This window comes from Pungitius pungitius, chromosome 15, assembly GCF_949316345.1.
Source record: "Pungitius pungitius chromosome 15, fPunPun2.1, whole genome shotgun sequence".
Classification (NCBI taxonomy): domain Eukaryota; kingdom Metazoa; phylum Chordata; class Actinopteri; order Perciformes; family Gasterosteidae; genus Pungitius; species Pungitius pungitius.
This window is the reverse complement of record NC_084914.1, coordinates 11,565,611-11,586,727: the sequence shown is the minus strand read 5'-3', so window position 1 is coordinate 11,586,727 and position 21,117 is coordinate 11,565,611. Positions and strand designations below refer to the sequence as shown.

General features: G+C 41.3%; 1 protein-coding gene across 1 annotated transcript; it reads right to left on the bottom strand.

Moving 5' to 3' along the window:
- Nucleotides 1-523: 523 nt before the first annotated feature.
- Nucleotides 524-21,063, bottom strand: LOC119203492 (collagen alpha-5(IV) chain-like). Its single transcript, XM_062557860.1, has 47 exons — nucleotides 20,868-21,063; nucleotides 19,340-19,393; nucleotides 18,619-18,708; nucleotides 18,405-18,449; nucleotides 18,175-18,219; nucleotides 18,012-18,074; nucleotides 17,878-17,931; nucleotides 17,687-17,713; nucleotides 16,492-16,560; nucleotides 16,284-16,346; nucleotides 16,153-16,188; nucleotides 15,651-15,695; nucleotides 15,394-15,471; nucleotides 14,820-14,873; nucleotides 14,515-14,677; nucleotides 11,867-12,034; nucleotides 11,597-11,686; nucleotides 11,366-11,446; nucleotides 11,172-11,242; nucleotides 10,730-10,915; nucleotides 10,399-10,570; nucleotides 10,206-10,295; nucleotides 9,989-10,084; nucleotides 9,744-9,838; nucleotides 9,095-9,245; nucleotides 8,861-8,974; nucleotides 8,457-8,621; nucleotides 8,183-8,269; nucleotides 7,328-7,465; nucleotides 7,032-7,130; nucleotides 6,821-6,919; nucleotides 6,434-6,573; nucleotides 6,198-6,324; nucleotides 6,016-6,096; nucleotides 5,709-5,807; nucleotides 5,521-5,579; nucleotides 4,934-5,144; nucleotides 4,492-4,622; nucleotides 4,245-4,317; nucleotides 3,953-4,027; nucleotides 3,569-3,682; nucleotides 3,144-3,239; nucleotides 2,594-2,803; nucleotides 2,320-2,497; nucleotides 2,003-2,117; nucleotides 1,749-1,921; nucleotides 524-1,528 (listed from the first exon to the last, which is right to left on the bottom strand). Exons 1-47 carry the CDS (start codon nucleotides 20,937-20,939, stop codon nucleotides 1,450-1,452), a joined length of 4,821 nt encoding a protein of 1,606 aa, XP_062413844.1. The 5' UTR covers nucleotides 20,940-21,063; the 3' UTR covers nucleotides 524-1,449.
- Nucleotides 21,064-21,117: the final 54 nt, after the last annotated feature.

Sequence of the window (21,117 nt, the reverse complement as noted above, 5' to 3'; positions counted from 1 at the left end):
AACAAATTCATAGTGAGTGTGATACTTCATCACAGGTTTTTTTAATTCCCTTAAGAGGGTTCAGCTCCTCTTCAGCTGTGACTTGTGTTAGCTGCCTCTCTTACATAAGCTCTTACACGGCTGCTTGTTATTTCTGACTCCAAACAATCAATACGTTGCAATTGCGTGCCAAAAAGAACTTGCATTTTGACAACAGTGTTGTTAGGAAATTGTTTTGCCTTTATGCATTTAGCTGTATGCAGAGTTTGCATTTATTGATTGCAGTGACATATATGGATGAGTGAGCTTGAACGACTGCTCCTTTGGGACGTATAGCTCTGCTGATACTTGTCTGAGTGAATAGTGCATAGAAATAAGATGTTTAAGAGTATGAGGCTATTCTAGATCATAATGTATCTTCATTGATTTTGATAACAGCTTCTTTCATACCGCTGGTCACATTGGCAATCAACCGGCAGATTAACATACCATTGAAATAGTCATTATTTCTTTTCATTTGTATTTTATTTTAATGTCTTTCCCTGCAATTGACAAACCAAAATGAGAAAGATGGGATGTGAAACCCATTCCACAATAAATCTCTCGAGATCTTAATGTGCATTTTCTGTCACGGAGCCACAGAGAGAGCTTTCGACAGTTCATTTAGAAATGGACTCGAGAAAGTTGCAGCCGTATGAGTCATACGCTTTAATCCTATCCACGCACCATTTCACATGCTCAAACGGAAAGAAATGCTCTTACAGCGAGGGCAAAAATGACTCAGTATTTGCGCGTGAAACACAAAAACCTAAGAGTTCTAAAGCCATAACATTCAGCCTCTGCAGGTATCATGAACATGTGCGTCATCTGTTGTGACCTCATTCTTCATATCAGCACTCACTGTAGATAATTCTTTTCTCGGTGTCCCGGACCACGTAGGAGAGTGGTGTTTCATCCATGGAGGCAGGCATGGTGGGAATTAAGGCTTGTACACATCACAGATGGCCTGTTTTCAATGTGTCACTCACAAATCAAGACAAGAATTTGCAAACATAAACCTGAAGAAACACATTTCACTAAATTTGGTCATACTAACTAACAACAGCTAGTTGTACCTGCATCACTTCTCACGTAATGAGGCTCACGTGTGTCACAGGAATAAGTACACACAGGTGGCACACTACAGGCTTTATAAGAAATAATACTTACAAAATATGTAAATAAATTATAATATACACTACTATCAGAGCTTTTATAACACCAGCAATTAAAGTGATTGACAATTTGCTTATAATGTATTTTATTCACAGCTAAGACTCTGCCTTGCACCAGTGTAACCAACAGATATACACCAACAGATATACACACCACAAACAGATGACACTATTCTAGCTCACATTTCTCATATGAGATTGAAAAAGAAAAAACAGAAAGTTAAAAATGTTCCCTGCATCTTTCATCTGTTGGTTGTCATTGTTTCTTGCAGACCCGACAACGACTGATGACACTTTGTAGAGAAGGTCCCTTCACTGTTTGAGGAACAGGAGTACTATAGGAGGGAACAAAACACCCACAAGCCCTATGTTAGGAATACAATTCTAATCCTATAATCGAAAAATCAACACATTGTTTCTGAGAATATTCCTCTGTTTATCAGCTGTGTCTTCATTAAACACTCTACCCTGGGAGTAATAAGATTCAAACTGCAACAACACAGTCCTCTCCACGGTATGCACTCATGACTGTTAACAGAGAGGTCAAGAGTTTACCTGAACATCCTTTTGGGGTCTAGGGAGGCCAGCCAGTAGCTATAGGAGTCAGGGTAGTAGTTACACGTTCCCCTGCCATGACACTCGATGAAGGGCACTTGGCGGAAACTTTCCAGACATGACCCTGGGGACACCAGGGGCTGGGAGGAGCCCTCTGCTCCAGCACCCGTTTGCTAGAATGTAGTACGGTCAAGTGTTAAATGAAAGATAGCATGTGAGAAGATCCAGGCTGAAGAAAACAGTGCCTTCATTACCATGACAAAGGAGTATCCTGTCCATAGTGACTCCCAGTATCGGGGGCATTCAGGTGTCAGAGTTGTCTGGCTGTGGACGGCTATGACATTGGAGGTGGTTTCACACACCGAGCACCTAAACCACACATGCATACAGAAATCCACATCAAATCTGTTCCAAGAACAATCAAAGATCCGAAGATGAACAATATTTGTTACATTTAACATTAACATTATTACATTACAGGTCAATTAGATGACGCCTTTATCCAAAGCAACTTACAATAAGTGCATTTCAACCATAAGGATACAAACATACAATACTGATATATGACCACCTGCTGATGTAGGAGGCCAGTGTATCTCCTGTAATGGAAGCCATGTTGGTTGGCATAGGAGTGTCAGTGGACAACCAGTAGGAATAGTCGTTACGAGAAGCATAGCGGCAGTTACTCTCCGTGTCACAGAACAGGAAGGGCATGGTGGAGAAACGGGGGAGACAGCTTCCCATGGTGCCTGGGAGACAGTGTCATAGAAACAGCAAAGACACAAAGGAAGATGCAGATTCTGCCCACTTTTTCTGTTCACGGAGGAAGGTTCCCGCGCTCTTACCAAGGTCCTGACCGTGAGCTCTCTCGTTTCCGTTGATGAAGAGGAAGGAGTAACCAGAGAAGATGAGGCTGGTGCCACGAGGACAGTCGGGGACGTTGGTGCTCTGACTGTGTGTGGCAATCAGGAAACTGTCCACATAACCTGCACCGCCACTGCCTGGCAACCCTTGATTACCCTTATGGCCTGGGTCTCCAAGTCTGCCTTCGGGACCTGCAAAAGAAACACTTATTAATAAACATAACAAAAAACTGTACAATGGTTTCAAGTGACCACATGTTGGGGAATCTTTTTTTTAGGGACTAGGGAGGTAGACTTCAGTCTTAGTCACTGCTGATGCTCGCTGTTGAACGGAGAAGTGAATCGTCAACATGGATGGTCACCAGAGGGTGTGACACAACTCAGGTCTAAGTCCCTCACATGCACAATGCTGTGGTCACATGTACTGTAAACAGACATTACAGCAAATTCCTATTGTTATTATCATCACACGTTACATTTTCTGGTCTGCGCACGCGAACATACCTTTCAACACATACACACATGCACACACCTGGCGGTCCTGCTCTTCCTTTGTCTCCTTTGAGTCCAGTAAATCCAGGATGACCATCTGGGCTTGAACCCTGCTTGCCCCTGACACCCGGCTGACCTGGGACAGAAAGATTTAGTGTCACATGGACCATCAATCGCCATCAATTGAAAGTTTTTCAAAGTGTTGAAAGTGAGCTTCAGTCATATACACGTGTAGAGTAATTTGTACAAGGGTTCTGCAATTGCCAAATTGTTTATTTCAATAGACAAATAAACTAGCTAATGGAAGGGGCGTCAAAGTGGCAACACGTGGCTTTAACAAGAAATAGTTTCTAGCAATCAGAGATGATAAATAATACGACATTGAGTTTCAATATACCATGGCATGGTTTTAATCACAGAAAATGAAAAGCAATGCATTAATTGAGATCAAATTTCATTTTGAACCTGGTTGGCCTGGTGATCCTGATGGTCCCGTAATCCCTGGGGATCCACGGTTACCAAAGGGACCAGGTGCGCCGGGAGGTCCTGGTTCATTTATCCCCTTGACGCCTTTTAAGCCTGTGGTTACATGGCAGGAGCATTTAGAAAGGAATTTCCCAAAATGCATGAAACCTGTGCTATGGCTGATCCAGGATGAGTAAATACTAGTATTATAGATGTTAATAAAATCCAGTGTTAGACAAGTAATCTCACGTTGATGGGTAGTACTGCATCTCTGCTGTGAGTGCTAACAGATGTCTGTTAAGCTATAGAAGTGTACTAAGTCTGGAATATAATTTAGTGTTGCTCATATTTATTTAACAGTATTGAGAGAAACTTTTGCCTCACCAGGTCGTCCAGGAAAACCTTTTACCCCAGGTTGACCGGGGGGGCCAGGAATGTATCCAGGGTCACCCTTGACACCTAAAACACACAAATAATTAATAGAGTTTAAGGAAATTATCTTCACACCTTATTGCATAAATTGAATAATATTTGATGTCACAGAATAATTGGTTAATGTTGTTCTTTGTCCCATTTGTAGTTAATCTTTTGACGTTTGTTTCTCTTCTGTGTTGTCTCGGAAAGAATTAAAAAAGAATACCAAAGTATATAGGCTGTAACTAAAATGATCGATTACCAGGGAGTCCATGGCCTCCAGAAGAACCAAAATCACCTATTGGTCCCGGACCTCCAGGTCTGCCTCTTGTACCCTGCGGAGGCAAATGAAAGGATGAAAGATTTGAAAGATTTTGCTTCAAATGTGAAAAAGAAAGGGCACCATTTTAAATCTAAACCATATTTTTCTAACAGCGTCTTCATTTTTAATTCTCCTTTAAAAGACTTTTTACAAGCATTTCTCAAAGATAAATGTTATGCTCACTTACCAGTGGTCCTTGAGGGCCTGGATCGCCTTGGGGTCCACTATGGCCTTGGGCTCCTATAAGACCTGGGTCCCCTCTGTCTCCCTTTAGCCCCGGCCGTGTAGGACCTGGAAGGCCAGGTAAGCCCCGATAGCCTGCGTATACAAAAGAGAGGATGGAGTACTTTAATTATCACGAGTACAGAAACAACAACTGAGAACCAAGCAAAGAAAGTAAAGGACATAACATGTGATGATATATTTTGTATATATTTTTAATTTTAAAAAGTGTTATGTTTGTACTATTGGCATGAATTTAGGCAGAATATAAGGGTAAGTATTTCCATTGTACCAAGATGTATTCTATAGTGCATAACTTCATGAGTGCTGATAATGTAGTCTGAATTTGTGTCCCTTTCAGAAAAAGATATGAAAGACCCTCAAGTACTCCAATAGCACATCCTCACCTGGGACACCAGGATTGCCAGTATGACCATGGTCTCCTTTTGACCCAGGAGCACAAGCCCATTCCCTTCCTCGTGGTCCTTTAGGACCACGGGCCCCTTTTTGACCTGGAAATCCTTGGTCTCCTATTGGTCCATAACTTCCTGTAACAGACAAGCCAGGGGGACCAGGGTTCCCAGGGACACCTACAGTATAGAAATACACAGATGTGAACTAATGTTAGCAACAGCATCTACATGTATGTTGACAACTTTTCAGAACGATTTAGGATCATTGATCACATTACATCATAATTCTATTCTTGTTTATTTTTTCTAAACCACAATGATGCAAATGGTGAGGTACTTGGTATTTAATTATAGAACATTATGAGGTTTTTATAGAGAAGATCATGAGATATGTTTTGTGCCTAATTTATTGAGATGGTAAATGTGAACACATTAACAACATTTTCATGCAGATCATTGTATAACTACATACTAAAACACTATATTATGTTACGGTTATGAATAAAGTTGATCCAATCTCATTATTCAACCTCCAGCACATGCAGTGTAAAACAAGTCTTGAAAAGAATTATGTCATTTACCTGAGACTCACCTTGTTGACCCGTGTCACCACGCCTCCCAGGTGTCCCTCCTATAATATCTGCAGGGGAGAGAAAGTGAGTTTTGACAATAGCCATGAAATATTTTTTTGGAGGCTTGGACCAAAAAAAATAGAATCTATGATAACTGTAGGTGTATAATATACAGTCTTCAAAGATGTTTTTCTTACTAGTCTCTCCTTTCTGCCCTGGTGGACCAGGAATGCCATCCCAGCCCTGATTGCCTTTAGAACCTGGATAACCACCGACTCCTGGCTGGCCCGGGTCACCTGAGGCAAACAGAAAAGAAAAAGAGAAAGACTGAGGTAAAACTAGTTCAGTAGATAGAACAGTAAAACATTATACAATTGCCTTGTCTTTTAAAAATAAAAAGAGTGGAGATTATACTGTGGAGGGTACTATAAAGCTGACTTTGTAAAATGTAAGGCATTCTTCTTTCGTATAATATTTCAAATAAAGTATCTTAAGAAATTTTACCTGCAGGTCCATTTGGTCCTGGCTGTCCTTTGTTTCCTGGAGGTCCATCTGAACCTTTAGGCCCTTCATAGCCTGCTGGACCTGAAATAGCAAGGTGAGGATGAGAGGTGTAAGAGGTTAACCGATTATTAGCGAAACGTTCCAAAAATATAAACCGCCTTATTTTCATGACCAGTACTAACCATTTTGTCCATCAGGCCCTGGGTTTCCTTTGGCTCCATGGTGTCCTGGTAAACCTGGTGGTCCAAAAGAACCTAGATCTCCTTTCTGACCCTTCAACGCACAAGAATTGCACATTCCTGGTTCCCCCTGAGGACAGAAAGAACAAAACAAATCAAACAAATCAAATAAATCATCATTTATTTTGTATTCTACATTATTGTACACTACAAAAATGTTCTACACCAGTCATTTATACCTTTTGTCCTACTGGTCCAGGCAGTCCGCATCCATTATAATTTGGCTCGCCATTAATGCCTTTGTTACCAGTTGGACCTGGTGCACCTCGTGGACCTGACTCTCCAGATTGTCCTTGATCTCCTTTTATTCCCTTTGGGCCTGTAAAGGTTGAACAAAAAATTTGTACATTAAGTAAGATACATTAAAAGAGACTTTGATAGCTACAGCTGCTTTACTGTACTCCTAAATCATTGTAAATATATATTATTCAGCTGTTATGTGACCCTTTCATTTTGATTTACCTCTGTGAGAACTAAATTGCTATTTAATACTCTTATTATACTCTTTTGGTCAGGTGAGACAAAGCGATCAGTTTGTGTGCCAGAAACTCCAGCTTAGGTCTTGCCTGGAGGCCCTCTGACTCCTGAGTCTCCTGGAGCTCCAGCAGGTCCTCGACTTCCTTCTGAGACAACCTGGTGATCAACACCTGGATCACCTGGGCGACCTGTTCGGGAATGGCACACAGAACATATTCACAAGTATATATAAAAGGTGATGATTTGTAGGAACAAAATACTGACAATTGTATAGTTACTAATGTAAATCAAAGTTCAAACCTCTTTGTCCAGGACTGCCTGGTGCTCCAGCTAACCCTCTCTGCCCTTTTGGTCCAATCGAGCCAGTATTTCCATTGGCACCAGATAGACCAGGGGAACCTGGATAGAGGGAACATTTTTGAAACACCTGCTATTCTGAACTGTATAACTGTTACCATTGTATTTAGGACTTCACTTGCACTCTTGCAAGAGGTTAAAATGTCCCGAGGTTAAATGTTCTGAGTTTGACTAAAGATATGTAACCGCATTGGAGTTATAATGTGGAATGTTTTTTTTAAAGAAAAAGTAAATCTTACCTGGATCACCAGGTTCCCCGGGTTGCCCGAACTCATCCTTATCCAGAGACGGGGTTCCTGGAGGCCCTGTCATACCTGGGTCACCATTCACACCTGGTGGACCCACGGAACCCAGTGCTCCATCTGGTCCTGGGGCACCTGTAAACAGTCATGGGGGGCATTGACTCCATCATAACTCTACATCCCATATATAATTACAATGAGTCACCAACTGTCACGGCTCCACTGTGACGTCAGCTCAGCTCCCCTGTTTATTCTGTCTGCGTGTGTGTGTGTGAGCGGTTTGCGCTCGGCTGCAATCTGATGGCAATCTGATCTGGGCTCCTCACTCGTCCTTCATTAGACCCTTGTCACTGCCAGCTGAAGTACCGCGGCTTCCGACCGCCTCATTGGCAGCTTGGTTATTCAGCTTAGTGGTAGCTACACTCTCGGCCCCTTTTGAGTGCAAAACTCTTTTAAACAGTAACTATACTAACCTGTAGCAATATATTTTATTATATCCTGATTCCTGATTCCTGAACTTCAATACCACTTAATCTGTGTTTTTCCCCAGCTCAGTGTTATCTCTGTGCCATATCACCGCCCAGCCAGTGCTTCCTCCACCTCCTCAACACTCCACCTGCATTCTCTACTGGATCCACATACCAACAAAATAATGAAAAGGATGTTTCCCACCTACTCTGCCATCTCCGTGTCTACGTTTGGGTCCAGAACAAACCGACCGCAACACCAGCTATTGTGTTAGTTCTGACCCCGGACTATTTAACTTTTCTCTTAACCTTTCTCTATCAAATGTTAAGATGTATAGTAAATATTAGCTTGAATTAACCTATTTATGTGTGAAGGTGGCTTTACCTATTTGGCCTGGTGGTCCTGCAATTCCAGGCAACCCATCTGGTCCATATCCTGGTAACCCATCTGGTCCAGGTTCTCCTCTCAGTCCTGAGGACACGCAAGTGAAAAACCAGCTGTAACTTTACGAATGTATACAATATTCTTCGATATGATGTATATATTTGGATGTTAGCTGAAATACAATACGGTTAAGACAGTGACCACATGAATAAAACAGCCTTCACCTAATACCTTCAAAAGATTGTTTCAGCTTGACAGAGAAACAAGGCCCTACCTGATGGACCGGGCAGGCCGTTTTTTCCTTTTATCCCTTTTTGTCCAGGGAGCCCAGGTGAACCTGGAACTGACTGCCCAAGAACACCAGGATCACCGGGGACACCAGGGCGACCAAACCCTGGCAAACCTGAGTTCCCCTTCTCCCCAGGGAGGCCATTGGGACCTGGAAGAGAGGAGACGGATGGACGAGCAAAACAAGGTGGAGAGCAGAGGAAAATGTGGTGTTAAAATGGATGGTGAAAAAGTCTGTATTCTTTTTATGAAGAAAGAAAATCTGTTCGTGATATTGAATTATGGGATGGACTTAGAAAGGTTTTGTGCTTTTTTATCTTTATCCTTCTGAATTCAATGTCCCCTGGAGCTGTCAGATAAGAACATCCTGTGATTTCAAAATGCCCTGACCTGGATGTCCTGGATACCCATCTGGTCCTTCTGGTCCCCTTGGCCCAGGTAAATCCTGATTACATGAAGCTTTATTACCGGGTAGTCCTGGGGGGCCTACAGAACCTTTACTTCCTGTATGTAACATAGAGCAAAGCAGTTAAATATGTGTTTATAAAAAAGTAATGTGAACTCTGCAAATATTTAAATTTGTCTGCATTGTGTAGTTTTACATTGGATTTTTAAGTACTTTACCCTTTTCTCCTGATAAACCTGGATTTCCATGTACTCCTGGGCTCCCAGGTAGGCCAGGGTTCCCAGGATCTCCTACGGGCCCCTGAGCTCCGTCTTCTCCTGCAGGCCCAGGGGATCCTCTGGGGCCCGGGTATCCAGGCCCGCTATCCCCCTTGATCACAAATACAGTTATTTATTGACACAGTTTGAATTGGTCGCAGTGAAGTGTTGTTCTAGTGCTGTTTTATTTGTCTATCATGACTTCTCCCAAGTAGAAGTCAGAGGGACCTCCCTGTGGCTCTGAGACGGCTGTCTGTTCTTGTTGCAAAGTCCTTAACAGTGGGGAACTTTTATTATACTGTTGCATCATTCAACGTCTTGAAAGGCCTCCAGGACGGTTTTCACCTTTCAAAAGGTGGGTCTTTAGGGATGATTTCATTCTTATTCTTTATTATGAAATTACATCACCATACCGTTTTTTCATCTGCATTTGTATTACAGTGCAAACACTGGAATCTGTTGTTAAAAGAGCATACCTTTAGTTTGACCGTTGACCTTATGTTTATATTACGTTGCTTTCAGATAAACAGCCAATACTGAACTATATGCGGATGAATACTACTTTATAGTAGATTATACAAAAATGGCGGATTTGTTTTTTGTCTCTGACCTTCACGCCTGCAGGACCAGGAATTCCTTTAGAACCTGGCCGACCAGGCAAGCCCACCACTGTAGGGCCTGGGAGACCTCGCTGCCCCTTGTCCCCTGAAAGATACATATATCATATATCCTGTTTACCATTCTCTTAAGAAGGTATCAAATAAACTACATTATATCATTGATAACACATGGTGTGTTACAAAAAACTTGAATTTCTTATCTGCGTTTTTTTGGGGGATTAAGCACATGGATTACCTTTCTGTCCTGGGATTCCTGGCTTTCCAGGAAATGATACCCCTTTTTGACCTTGAAAACCTGGTATTCCTGGGATACCTGGTGCTCCGGGATTACCTGGATGTTTGATGATACGAACGAGACACACTTTCATCATCCATTGTATGGTAACGGGAAGACCATCCACCCATCTTCCTGGCATTTCTATTTTAATCTAATAACAAATTTTTTAGTTTACCTCGGCTTCCAAGTAAACCAGGCAGACCTTTAAATCCAGGTGGTCCGGGATATCCTTTAGTCTGGATGTAGCTTGGTTCGCCTTTCTGGCCTACCAATGAATTTAGAAAATGAATCTAGAGAATAAAGGATTCTATTGTGTGGTAATGAATAAATATCTGTCAGATGGTATATCGGTCAATGTGTTCCTTTACCTGGAATCCCAGGATGCCCTGGTAGGCCAGGTACCCCAACATCTCCGGTACTTCCCAGAGGTCCAGCAAGGCCATATCCCACTGGCCCAGGGTAGCCAACTGGTCCTTGTCTGCCTGAAGGTCCTGGTGGCCCTGGGAAACCCCGGTCTCCATCTTCACCAGGGAAGGGGTACTATAGAGAAAATGTAGAACTTATTTCAATAAACAATATAAATAGATAATCTATGTGTGGATAAGTGTGTGTCCACGTCTGAGGATTTAAGAAATTTGAAAAGAAAACATCACAAAATATATGGGACATCGAGCTCAAGTCTGTCCAAAATATTCTAACCGAATCCCCTGGAGGGCCTTGGTCCCCCCTGCGACCAGGTAGTCCAGGAAACCCAGGGAGGGCATCCGCACCAGGTCGGCCAGGCAGTCCCGGTTCTCCTTCCTCTCCCTTTTCCCCAATTTGGAAGGTATACGAGTTTCCCTTTTCTCCTGGAGGGCCTGGATATCCCATTGGACCAAACGGACCCTTCAGAGAAGAACTGCTGTTTACAAGTGTTCAAACCAAAACCACAAGGATAACAGTGAAGACTTCTTAAGATGATCCCAGTTACAGTGATCAACTGTTTATAGACTAAACAGCCTGGGACAGAACCATTACTGCAAATGCAAATCTCTTAAAGCAATGTAGTTCTCTTACAGTGTACATAAGATCTTTTACTTTTTAAAATTTTACTCCAATGATACTTTGCCTCACGGTTATTTTTTAGGACATCCTTTCTTACTGGTTTTCCAGGTAAGCCAATAGATCCTGGGTAGCCTGGATCACCTTTAGCACCTGGCCCTTGATTATGTCCTGAGCAAAGAAATATATAGATAATCAGCTTTAGTTTTTAACATTTCACAGTATTTCTGGTAAAGATTCGCATTTGAATGTAGAAGAACGTATTTAATAGAATCTTGAAATAAATATAATTACCAGGGGTGCCCTGTGGGCCTTGAGGACCTGGCGGTCCAGGGAATCCTAATCCACATTCATAACAGGGCTCCCCCTTACTTCCTGAACAAAGAATACCGAGTGGTTAGTTCATAATATTATCTTTGCATAAAGTTTTTGTTCATTAACTGTCTTGCCTAAAGGGCTGGATGAAAGACATGAAACAAAATCAAATAGTAGAAATTCATTTCGGAATGATGTTTAGTTTCCCACCTTTCATTCCATGCAGTCCATCATATCCCGTGGGTCCAGGCGTACCTCTTGTTCCCTTCATTCCCGGATTACCTTTGGAAATCCTGTTAGCTATAAGTAAAATCAACAACACTCATCAGTCCACTAATTGTGAAAAGCAGGAGTTAATCAAGATATTTGAAGAAACTACTGGTAATACTGAAAGCAGGGGGGATACCAGAAGTAGTATTAGTTTTAGTATCATCAATAATAGTTTAGATTACGTTTTAGAAGGAAGGCATTTACACATACTTCTGTCTTCAGGAGGCCCAGGTGGGCCCTGATCCCCAGGAGGACCTTGATCCCCATGATCCCCATCTTGACCTGGGAGTCCTGGATGAATATCCCCAGGCTCCCCAGGGTCCCCTTTGGGGCCTGGAAACCCATTGGGACCACTAGGGCCTGGAATCCCAGATTGGCCTGTATATTGTAAAGGGAGACGGAATATTCAGGGAAACCAAAGGTCATCGCTGGTTGTACTGCACCTTCTCATTACAGTACAGAGGAAAAGGGAGACAGAGATGAAACGAGCATAGCCTCTTAGCTACACACCTGGAGGTCCATCAAGTCCAGGGAATCCTTCAACACCTGAGAGGAGAATCGTATTTATTTATGTGTGAGTCTGCTGCAAGCAAACATGTGTTTTTGGAGTTATCAAGATTCCTTCAGATATTTACATACAGGCAGCTGGTTATCTTTATAGGCTTATTTTTACACAGCATAAAGTGAATCTACCTTGACGTCCAGGGAGCCCAGGTAAGCCTGGAAAACCAGGATCCCCGCGAAGCCCCTTGAGTGGTGCAAATATCTGGAAATAAAACCACAGGTGGCATATAGTTAAATCATAATGAATCATCATGAATAGTGGGATTTACTTCAGGACTACTTGGAAGTATGGTAAAAAACACCTCACATCTCCAAGTGCACCAGGAGGACCTGGGCGACCCCTTTCTCCCTTTTCACCCTAAATATTGGAGTATACAATCAAAGGATGAGGATACGCAGCATACCAACCAATTAAAAGCTTGTTTCTGGCACTAAAGAAAACACAGACCGTCCCTCCGGGTGTCCCTGGATATCCTGGATTCCCTCTGGGGCCAGGCCATCCCTAAAGAAAACTACATTGTATTCAAAAGCCCCACACATCTAATTATAATGACTCTGCATACATTACACATTCATATCATTGGAGAACAATACCTGTGTTGATTGTCCAGGACTGCCATCCTTCCCTTGTTTTCCCTATAATGACACCAGTGAGAAATTGGCAAATTCTACTACTTAAGAAATAGTTCACTTTATTATAGAAAGTGTTCTTTTGGTTGGCATCGCCTAGGAGTTAGTGTTAAAAACACCATAGACTGAAAATATTATTGGATTAAAAAATGATGAGGAAATGGTTATGCAGTCGATGATTGTCATTGGCCGGATTACAAACAGTGAAATCAAACATTTTGCATAGTGGCGCACAGAGAACTACGTACTGCTTTTACTAAATTGAGAATAACCAAGGAGCTGACTGTTGATTTTATAATAAAAGAGTCAAGGATTATCCGCTCCTGACTACATCAATGGAGCTGAAGAGGAGAAAAAGAACAGTTTTAATTCCCTCAGAATCAGCACAACAAACCCTGACCTGATTGCCACACATCTCCATTCTGGGAAAGAAGGTATTTTGAACATTCACAGAGGAAGCATCCATGCTGCAAACTTGTGGAAGATTTTGCACAGACAATTGTTAAACAAGAAATAAAGGCTCTGAGTGAAATATGTCTTTCTCCGTTTATCTCACAACCGGGCCAGGCAGTTCTTATACCTGCAGGTGGCCTCCAAACCAACTTGTTGTGTCTCTACAGCCAGGAGACTGGCTTCTTATCAGTGTGAGACACTTCAGCTCAAGTCTTTTTCATAGCCACACCATCCCAGCACTTGCAATCTATTACTTTGTTTGTTCAATTAAAAAGTTTTGAAGGGTTACATACATTTTTGCAATTACACTTTACAGACGGTCACCGTTATGTGCATGGTACAGAACAGGAGGGCTCTATAGCAGGGGATTATAATGGCTCAGAACATCCTTGCCGCCTGTCTACATAGCCTCGGTTATGTTGGTGAGCTGAGACACGTAAAAGGTGTGATTCTAGAGGAATCTTGACATTGTGAGAATCCAGCTGTCATGTGAGGTTCAAGGTAACCTGTGAAAAGCCCTGAGGATATTAAAAGTCAAAACCCATCTCAACAACAGCGTTCTCACCCTGCTGCCATCTGGCTAGTGGTACAAAAGTATCAGCTGTTCTGCCAACACATTTCAGAGCAGCTTCTTTCCTGAGGCCATGAGACACCAAAATGTATTCTCCAACCTCCATAAAGAGTACATTTATAGATATTTTTGTGTGTGGTTCCTTATGTAGCAAAAAAAGAAAATAGACTGCATTTTGTTTTGCAACCCTGTCCAATAACACACACTGAACACAATGACGCTAAAATGACTTTGTAACCAGACGATCAGACGTGCAAACCCTATAGTGAGCTTTAAGTAATTTGCATAGCCATTGGCATGGTGATATTAATCAGAAGCAAGCACCCAATTGGCCAAAACCGGCAGTTATGTGAGGGCCCGCATACACTGTTGTTTATCCTACAGGCATCATCAATACATATAACTGACAGAGGAAAAATTATTAAGGCTATGCTTTATTTTTTATTCTCTTCTTGGGTTGCAATATGTCAAATACTACATACTTTAATGCTGCATTACTGCCCTCTGCTGGAAATCCTCTTTCATAGACTATTCCCAAAGTGTTACTGGTAGCCCTTTACTGCAACAAGAGTCTGTGAGTCATTTCCCTCCGTTTGCATGGAAATGATTTGGTGCAACATTCAAATGACTAATCAAATGTCTGTTTTAGGACACCACTGTATTTCATACGTGTCCCCAATCAAAAATAGAGGCCTAAATGTGAGGACCTCCGTAATAAATATTAGGAGGTATCTTACCTCTGGACCCTGCGCTCCTCTGTCTCCCTTTGCTCCTTTGACGTAATAGCCATTACCTGGGTCTCCCTGAAAAACAGATTGAATGGAGGACAGGGATCCGAGAGATAAATACACAGCACCAAAAAGGCATAACACACAAGTTGAATCTAAAAAAATCAAAGATCCAAAAAAGTAATGTATTTTTTAAATGTGACAAGTCTAAACTTACTTGTTCACCATGGCATCCTTTTATTCCTATGTCTCCGTTGCTTCCTTTCTCACCCTAAATGAGAAATAACCTCAGGTTATGGTTTATTAGTTGCAAAGAGATCCATTGCCTACTAGTTCATCCAACATTTTGTTCCGAATGGACCAAGATATTTTAATTACAATGAAAATATCCCGATAAAATGACACAGCAAATGGATATTGCTGTGAGAAACATTTTGGACACACAAGAGAGATTTTCCTCTTCCACCTTAGGTCACCAAATCAGCAGACCACCTATAACATCTTGTCCTTTATCTTCCTTTTATTTCTTCTGTTTACAAAAAAGAGAAATAAGTCTGGCCAGTATTGAGAACCTTGACAATATGGAGTTTTAAATCCTGCTGCTCTCAAACCCCCAGCCACAAGCTGTTCCAGCCAGTGAAGTGTGACACCATTAGGCCTAGAGCTCTAGCTGTGTCTTACGTGGACCTGAAGGGTAGTGCAAGGTTACTGCAATACGAATTTAACAAAACCACACCCTGGAATATGTATTACATAAATGCAGCTGATTTGACCTCAGTCTTATACTGTACCTTTGATAACAGACTCTTAGTGAGAAATTCCTTAATCTGACCCGGTGGCCCCGGTGGGCCTTGTGGTCCTTGTCTCCCCTATATAATTAAAACAGAAATAATTTTTAAATATAGATTAGATAAAATGCAGAGGAAAAATGTCATCTTTGGGTTTTTGAAATGGAAAGAGGTAAATAAGTAAATAAAATGTGACATTTTTTCTTCTTTGAGTGAATGAATCCTTGATACTTTCACAGTATTTCTAAAAAATGAATTACCTTTAGTCCCTGAGGCCCTGGGGTACCGCCTATGCCCTCTTGACCCTGTGGGATAGAAAAGCAGTTGTTACTTATTTATATAAATTGTTTTCCCATTCTTTCTCAGAAACGTAACTTCTCTCAGTTTGTTTTTGGTCAGGCTCCCATGTTTAACTTCCTTGTTGATACAGAATCTTACAGACTGGTTGAGACTGCCCCTCCTCTAATACAATACATCCTATCGCCACTGTGGGAAAAGAGTCGTATCACATGATATCAGCACTACATTTTAAAAAAGAGCAGGTACTGTGGCCAAACAGTAGCAATCACGGCAACAATAACTAGGAAATGTTTCTAACTTTCACACGTTGTATGGACACTACTAGGATTATTGAAGAAAAGACAATACAAAAAAACCTGGGTTTTCCTTTGTGACACCCAAGGAATACTTAGACTCACTATCATAATCTGTCAAACACGTGCACACTTAGTTGAAGTCTTCATCCATATTTTCTAGCATTACCTTTGATCCTGGAGACCCAGAAGGACCAGGAAACCCCTGTTCATATATAATACAGTTATGCAAACATCACAAAACAAAATTTTCCAAAGTGCCAGATGTTTGTGCAAGCCGACAGGAAAAACTTTACTCACCACAGAACCCCGTCGTCCAGGGTCGCCTGGTAGTCCATGCTCTCCAACAAGACCTGGAAATCCCTGGAAAACACATTAATATAGAAATTAAATCAAATCCAGACACACACTTATTATACATTTACTCTATGGAAAATGCCTTTAACTGTGATTGAGAATATGATATAAACAGAACTCCATCAACACTGCTATAATTTAAAATAGTTACCCGCTGTCCATCCCTTCCTGGAGGCCCATTTGGCGCCATTATTACATTTGTGGACACCCAAGACTCACCCTGTGAAATAAACAACGTCCGTTTTTACAAATATTTTGTTGTTCAAACTCCTGAATATAGTGTTAGAATACGTGATGATTACAGCTACTAGAATGTAAAATGTAATAATTCTTCATAGTTGCGTGTTGTAGTTCACAGTGGAGATCTTCAAGATTCCTTACTCATCTTTATGTATCTGGACACTTGACATGAATGCATGGGGGCAGAATTGCAACAAGGCCTCCAAGCCACAAAAGCTTACTTCTCGTTTCCCAAATTGAACAACTTGTGCCTGTAGGACAAGGGTTACGATTGGTAGCCACTCTAAAGAGTGTCAAGGAGGTATGACACAGATGTGACGACCACTCATTAGAAGTGCAAATGGTAACACAACTGGTGCAGCTCTCCTCTCGCGCAAATATCTCTCACACACACAAGTGCTACAAATGGGCCTGACATGTTGTCTGTGAATATCTCAACACCGACTCTCACTTGGAGATGGTTCTGCCTCCTTATGCATACTGGGATTAAGGTAACAATAACAACATTTTTTATAGGGCACTTTCTAGATACCCAAAGAGCATTACAAAGGTGTCTGTGAACACTTTATTGCCAGTGTTTTTTTTGCCAGGACTAAAACAGTAGTTACGGTACAGGACTATTTGTAAGGCATTTGGCAAATTAAAGCTGTGTTGATCCAGATCGTAGTGCAAAAAGTAAAAAAAATAAATAAATTAATAATTTAATCTAATTTGACACATACCCTCAAAATATAGTCATAACACACATGAGAAAACGTATTTTCTGATGTATCTATAATGCGTACTCAGCAAACACTAAATAAAAAGAATGAGATGGAACACACTTACTGTAAAGGTGGTAGATTAGAATTGATGGAAGGAACGAAACAAATAAGCATCTTTAAACAAGTTATTGGTCTCACACGGAGGAACAAAATGAGCTCTGGGAGCTTGGGGAGGCTGACAGGGCACCTGTTAGTGCAGCATCATGTCTTTCTTGTGTCCATCAGGATCTTGCTAATAAACTTCTTGAAAGGTAGTAATTGCTGAGTGATTCTGCGCTACCACTTTACCCAAAAACTAAAAGTGCTAAACAGCCGACCGTGGGTGGCACCGCGTTTCATTACCTTAGGTCCGGGGAGACCAGGTGGACCCTGAAAAGCAAAGATAAAGCGGAGGGACGTTTCAAACAGTTCACATATTCCTTGATGGTTCATTTTAAGTGCAGCACTAAGCAAAAAAATGAAGTTGTTAAGAGGAGTAACACATTTAACACGGTTTCTGATTACAACATCATTTATCCACATATTTAACGTACTGCACTTCCATCATGGCCATGGACGCCGGGAACACCAGGAGGTCCCTCTTCTCCCTGAAAGTATATGGAGTTCAAAGTACAGGAGCATCCGACAACTGATGGAAGACATGCTACAATATGAAACATGTTCTCACCTCAGTGCCGTTGCAGCCTGTGCTCCCAGTGGTTCCAGGAGGCCCTTGTAAACCTGGGATACCCTTTAACAGCATAATCAGCAGAAGTTAAAAAAGCAGCAACATGAAAAAACATAAATCAACAGATGTGAAAACAGATTGATAAGAGTGTAAGATACCTCACCGGTAAGCCATGAGACCCAGCAAGGCCTTCTTTGCCCTCGTATCCCTGTAATGACAGTAACAAAAGCAACGTCTTCGAAGGCAAACAGGAGCTATAGAGTGGACACCACTATGCTTTAACTTTGTCTTTCCCGCACATTTTTATGGACAAAATTTCAGAACTTTCCCACACTGAGACCAGATCAAATAAACACCAAAAAGACTCACGCTTTGATGTCAGAGTTATGTTACCTTATCGCCTTTTGCCCCGTCCGGTCCATCAGGCCCAGTGCTGCCCTGTCAAAGATAGAAACCCATGATCAATCTCACTGATCTGGTAAGATGTAGTACAAGTACAACTAAACGTGATGTCTACGTGCACAGTGAGACAGGCACTTTGAGTCAAGGTTGAATTGGAGGACATATTTATTACAGAGAAACTACAAGAGGCAGGTCAAAATTCTACCTTCGGTCCCAAAGGACCAGGTTGGCCATCTGATCCACGACGGCCCTCTGTCCCCGGGAGACCTTGAACTCCTTTAAATCCTTTCTCTCCCTGTGAGTAAATGTGACAACAGAAGAGAAAGAGAGAGTAAAAAAGTTTACGATCATGGTTGAAAATAGTGCTACTGGAAACATGTAAGATATAGCAGGAAATCACTAAAAATATAGTTAATAAATAAGTTTGGCAAATATTTCATATATTTTTTAGTATTAAAAGTCTGGCGTTGCGTGAGTTGTTTAGCAAGAAACTCTATACATATGCTCTCTTTGCCATATATTTTAATTAAGTCAAAAATAAAGTTAAAAACTGAGCTGCATTCGATTGAAGAGGTTTCATGTGTTCTGCCCTTTCTGCTTGGAGCTCACTGCAGTTTGATTTAAATTAAACAGCCAGTCCCCTTTATAAGGTTAAACAAGTTATAAAGAAAGGCACAAGAACGGAATGGATTCATTTTATGAATGAAGACCATCTCCCAGCAGGAATTGGGAAAAAGCTGTGAGTTTGCGCAAATTCTTTTGACAGACTGTTCTCCCTTTTTCACAGAAGACATCTGAAATGTCAGTAGGAAATAAAGTGTCAAAAAATGTAAGTCAGATGAGATAATATAGCCAGATCAAATAATAACAATAAACCCCAGCATTGATGAATTTGTGTGTAAACAGGCAATAGATGATGCACTCACCCTGCTGCCTTTCACTCCTGCACAGTGGCACCTGGATTTTCCATTGCACACACACTAAAAAATAAATTGTAAGAGCGTTCAATGCATATTATATAGATGTCCAATTAATTTCATTTTATATGCTTTTAAAGCTGTGGTCCCCAAATGTTTATGGACATTCCCACTTTATGGAAAAAAAAACTTGCTTCACTATAACACTGAAACCAATGTCACTTATTCCACAGTAGGATCCTCACAACAGCTTTGTAACCACACTAAACATACCATCAACCCTCGCTGCTGATTGGTGGGGTCCAAAATGTTGTGCAATCAACTGAAACCTTTACAAACGTTGATTAATTGTTACTTTATAACTACTAAGCACAGTGAAGAGAGTTTACTTTGGGAGGATTTGTGAAGGATTCGTGGAAGCATTTTCCTGAGAGTTCATAATACTCCACTGTTAAAGTCTTACACTTCCTGGAATGATATTGAAAGGCTGTAACAATGTCTGCTACAGTGCAGCTAATGGACAAACAATGTGGAGTTACAGTAATAGCTGTCCTTGCTCTGAAAAGGTGGAACAAGCTCTCTGATGACATCGGGTTCTTTCACCGCAAACTAAAGACACGCCTCTTCAGACTATAACTCAACTAAAACACTAACAAATTGTAGCGCTTAAATTGTACTTATTATGGCTCTTATCTATAGCAAGTTGTATATCAACTTATTTAATGAAATTGCACTTTGTTGTTTCTTGTTCTTTTGAGTTTGTTACCTTATGGTTGAAATGCACATATTGTAAGTCGCTTTGGATAAAAGCGTCAGCTAAATGACATGTGATGTAATGCAATAAAACACAGTGAAATACATGTATCTGCTAATTTCTCCATAGAGCTAAAAGCCTTAATGTCCTGTTCCTCTCCAGCACATTCCATTCAAAGGCCAACATAGTAAAGTGAAGTGAATTCTATACACAATGAAGTGTACAAACAGACTGCAAAAAAACCCCTGCATCTGCATAAGATATGTTTGAAGGTAAGCACAGACACTACAGTTACAAACAGATGACAGCTTTGTATATGAAGGTTACGGAATCACACTCACGTTATACACAACAGGAAACACACAGGGAACATACTGTTACAGAATGATGCTGCTCTCCTATAAACAGCAATTTGGTGGATTTTTATGTGGGACCTCGGAGAGCTTCAGAAAAACAAAGATAAAGTTTTTACAGCATTACTCCAAAACATTGCTGAAAAATGGCAAGTTGAAACTGTTACGCTAAAAGCCGAGTAGTAAAGACACTGCTAGGTTTTTCTTATCGGAGCTAATTAGTAGGAGTTCACAAATCAACAATTAACGCTCAGCAACTAATCAGATCCCTGCAGTTTAATATCAATAAAATCGCCAAAGCAGTAAAAGCACTACTGAAAGAGAAACCCATCACATGTGAATACCTATTCATTACTCAGGTAGGAGGCTGTGCTTTTTGTTAAATCAAATCAGATCTCTCTATAATATAGTGTGAAACAACACATCTTACATTGTTGGCCCCAATGTCCATCAGCATCACAGCAAAGAGGATGAGAAGAACTGCAAGCATTGGCCGTCCCATGGTTCTGTTCTGCAGTTACCGCGGACACCGCAAAGGCTTGAATGTCTGTTTTTCTCCAGTGTCCTCCTCAGCAGCCACCCTTCGCTGTACTGTGGGTGATGTTAGGTCATGGCTTCAGTTAATTCGACGTTCTCCCATCTGGGTGCTTTGGTTGATAGGACATTCCAGAGAACTTGTT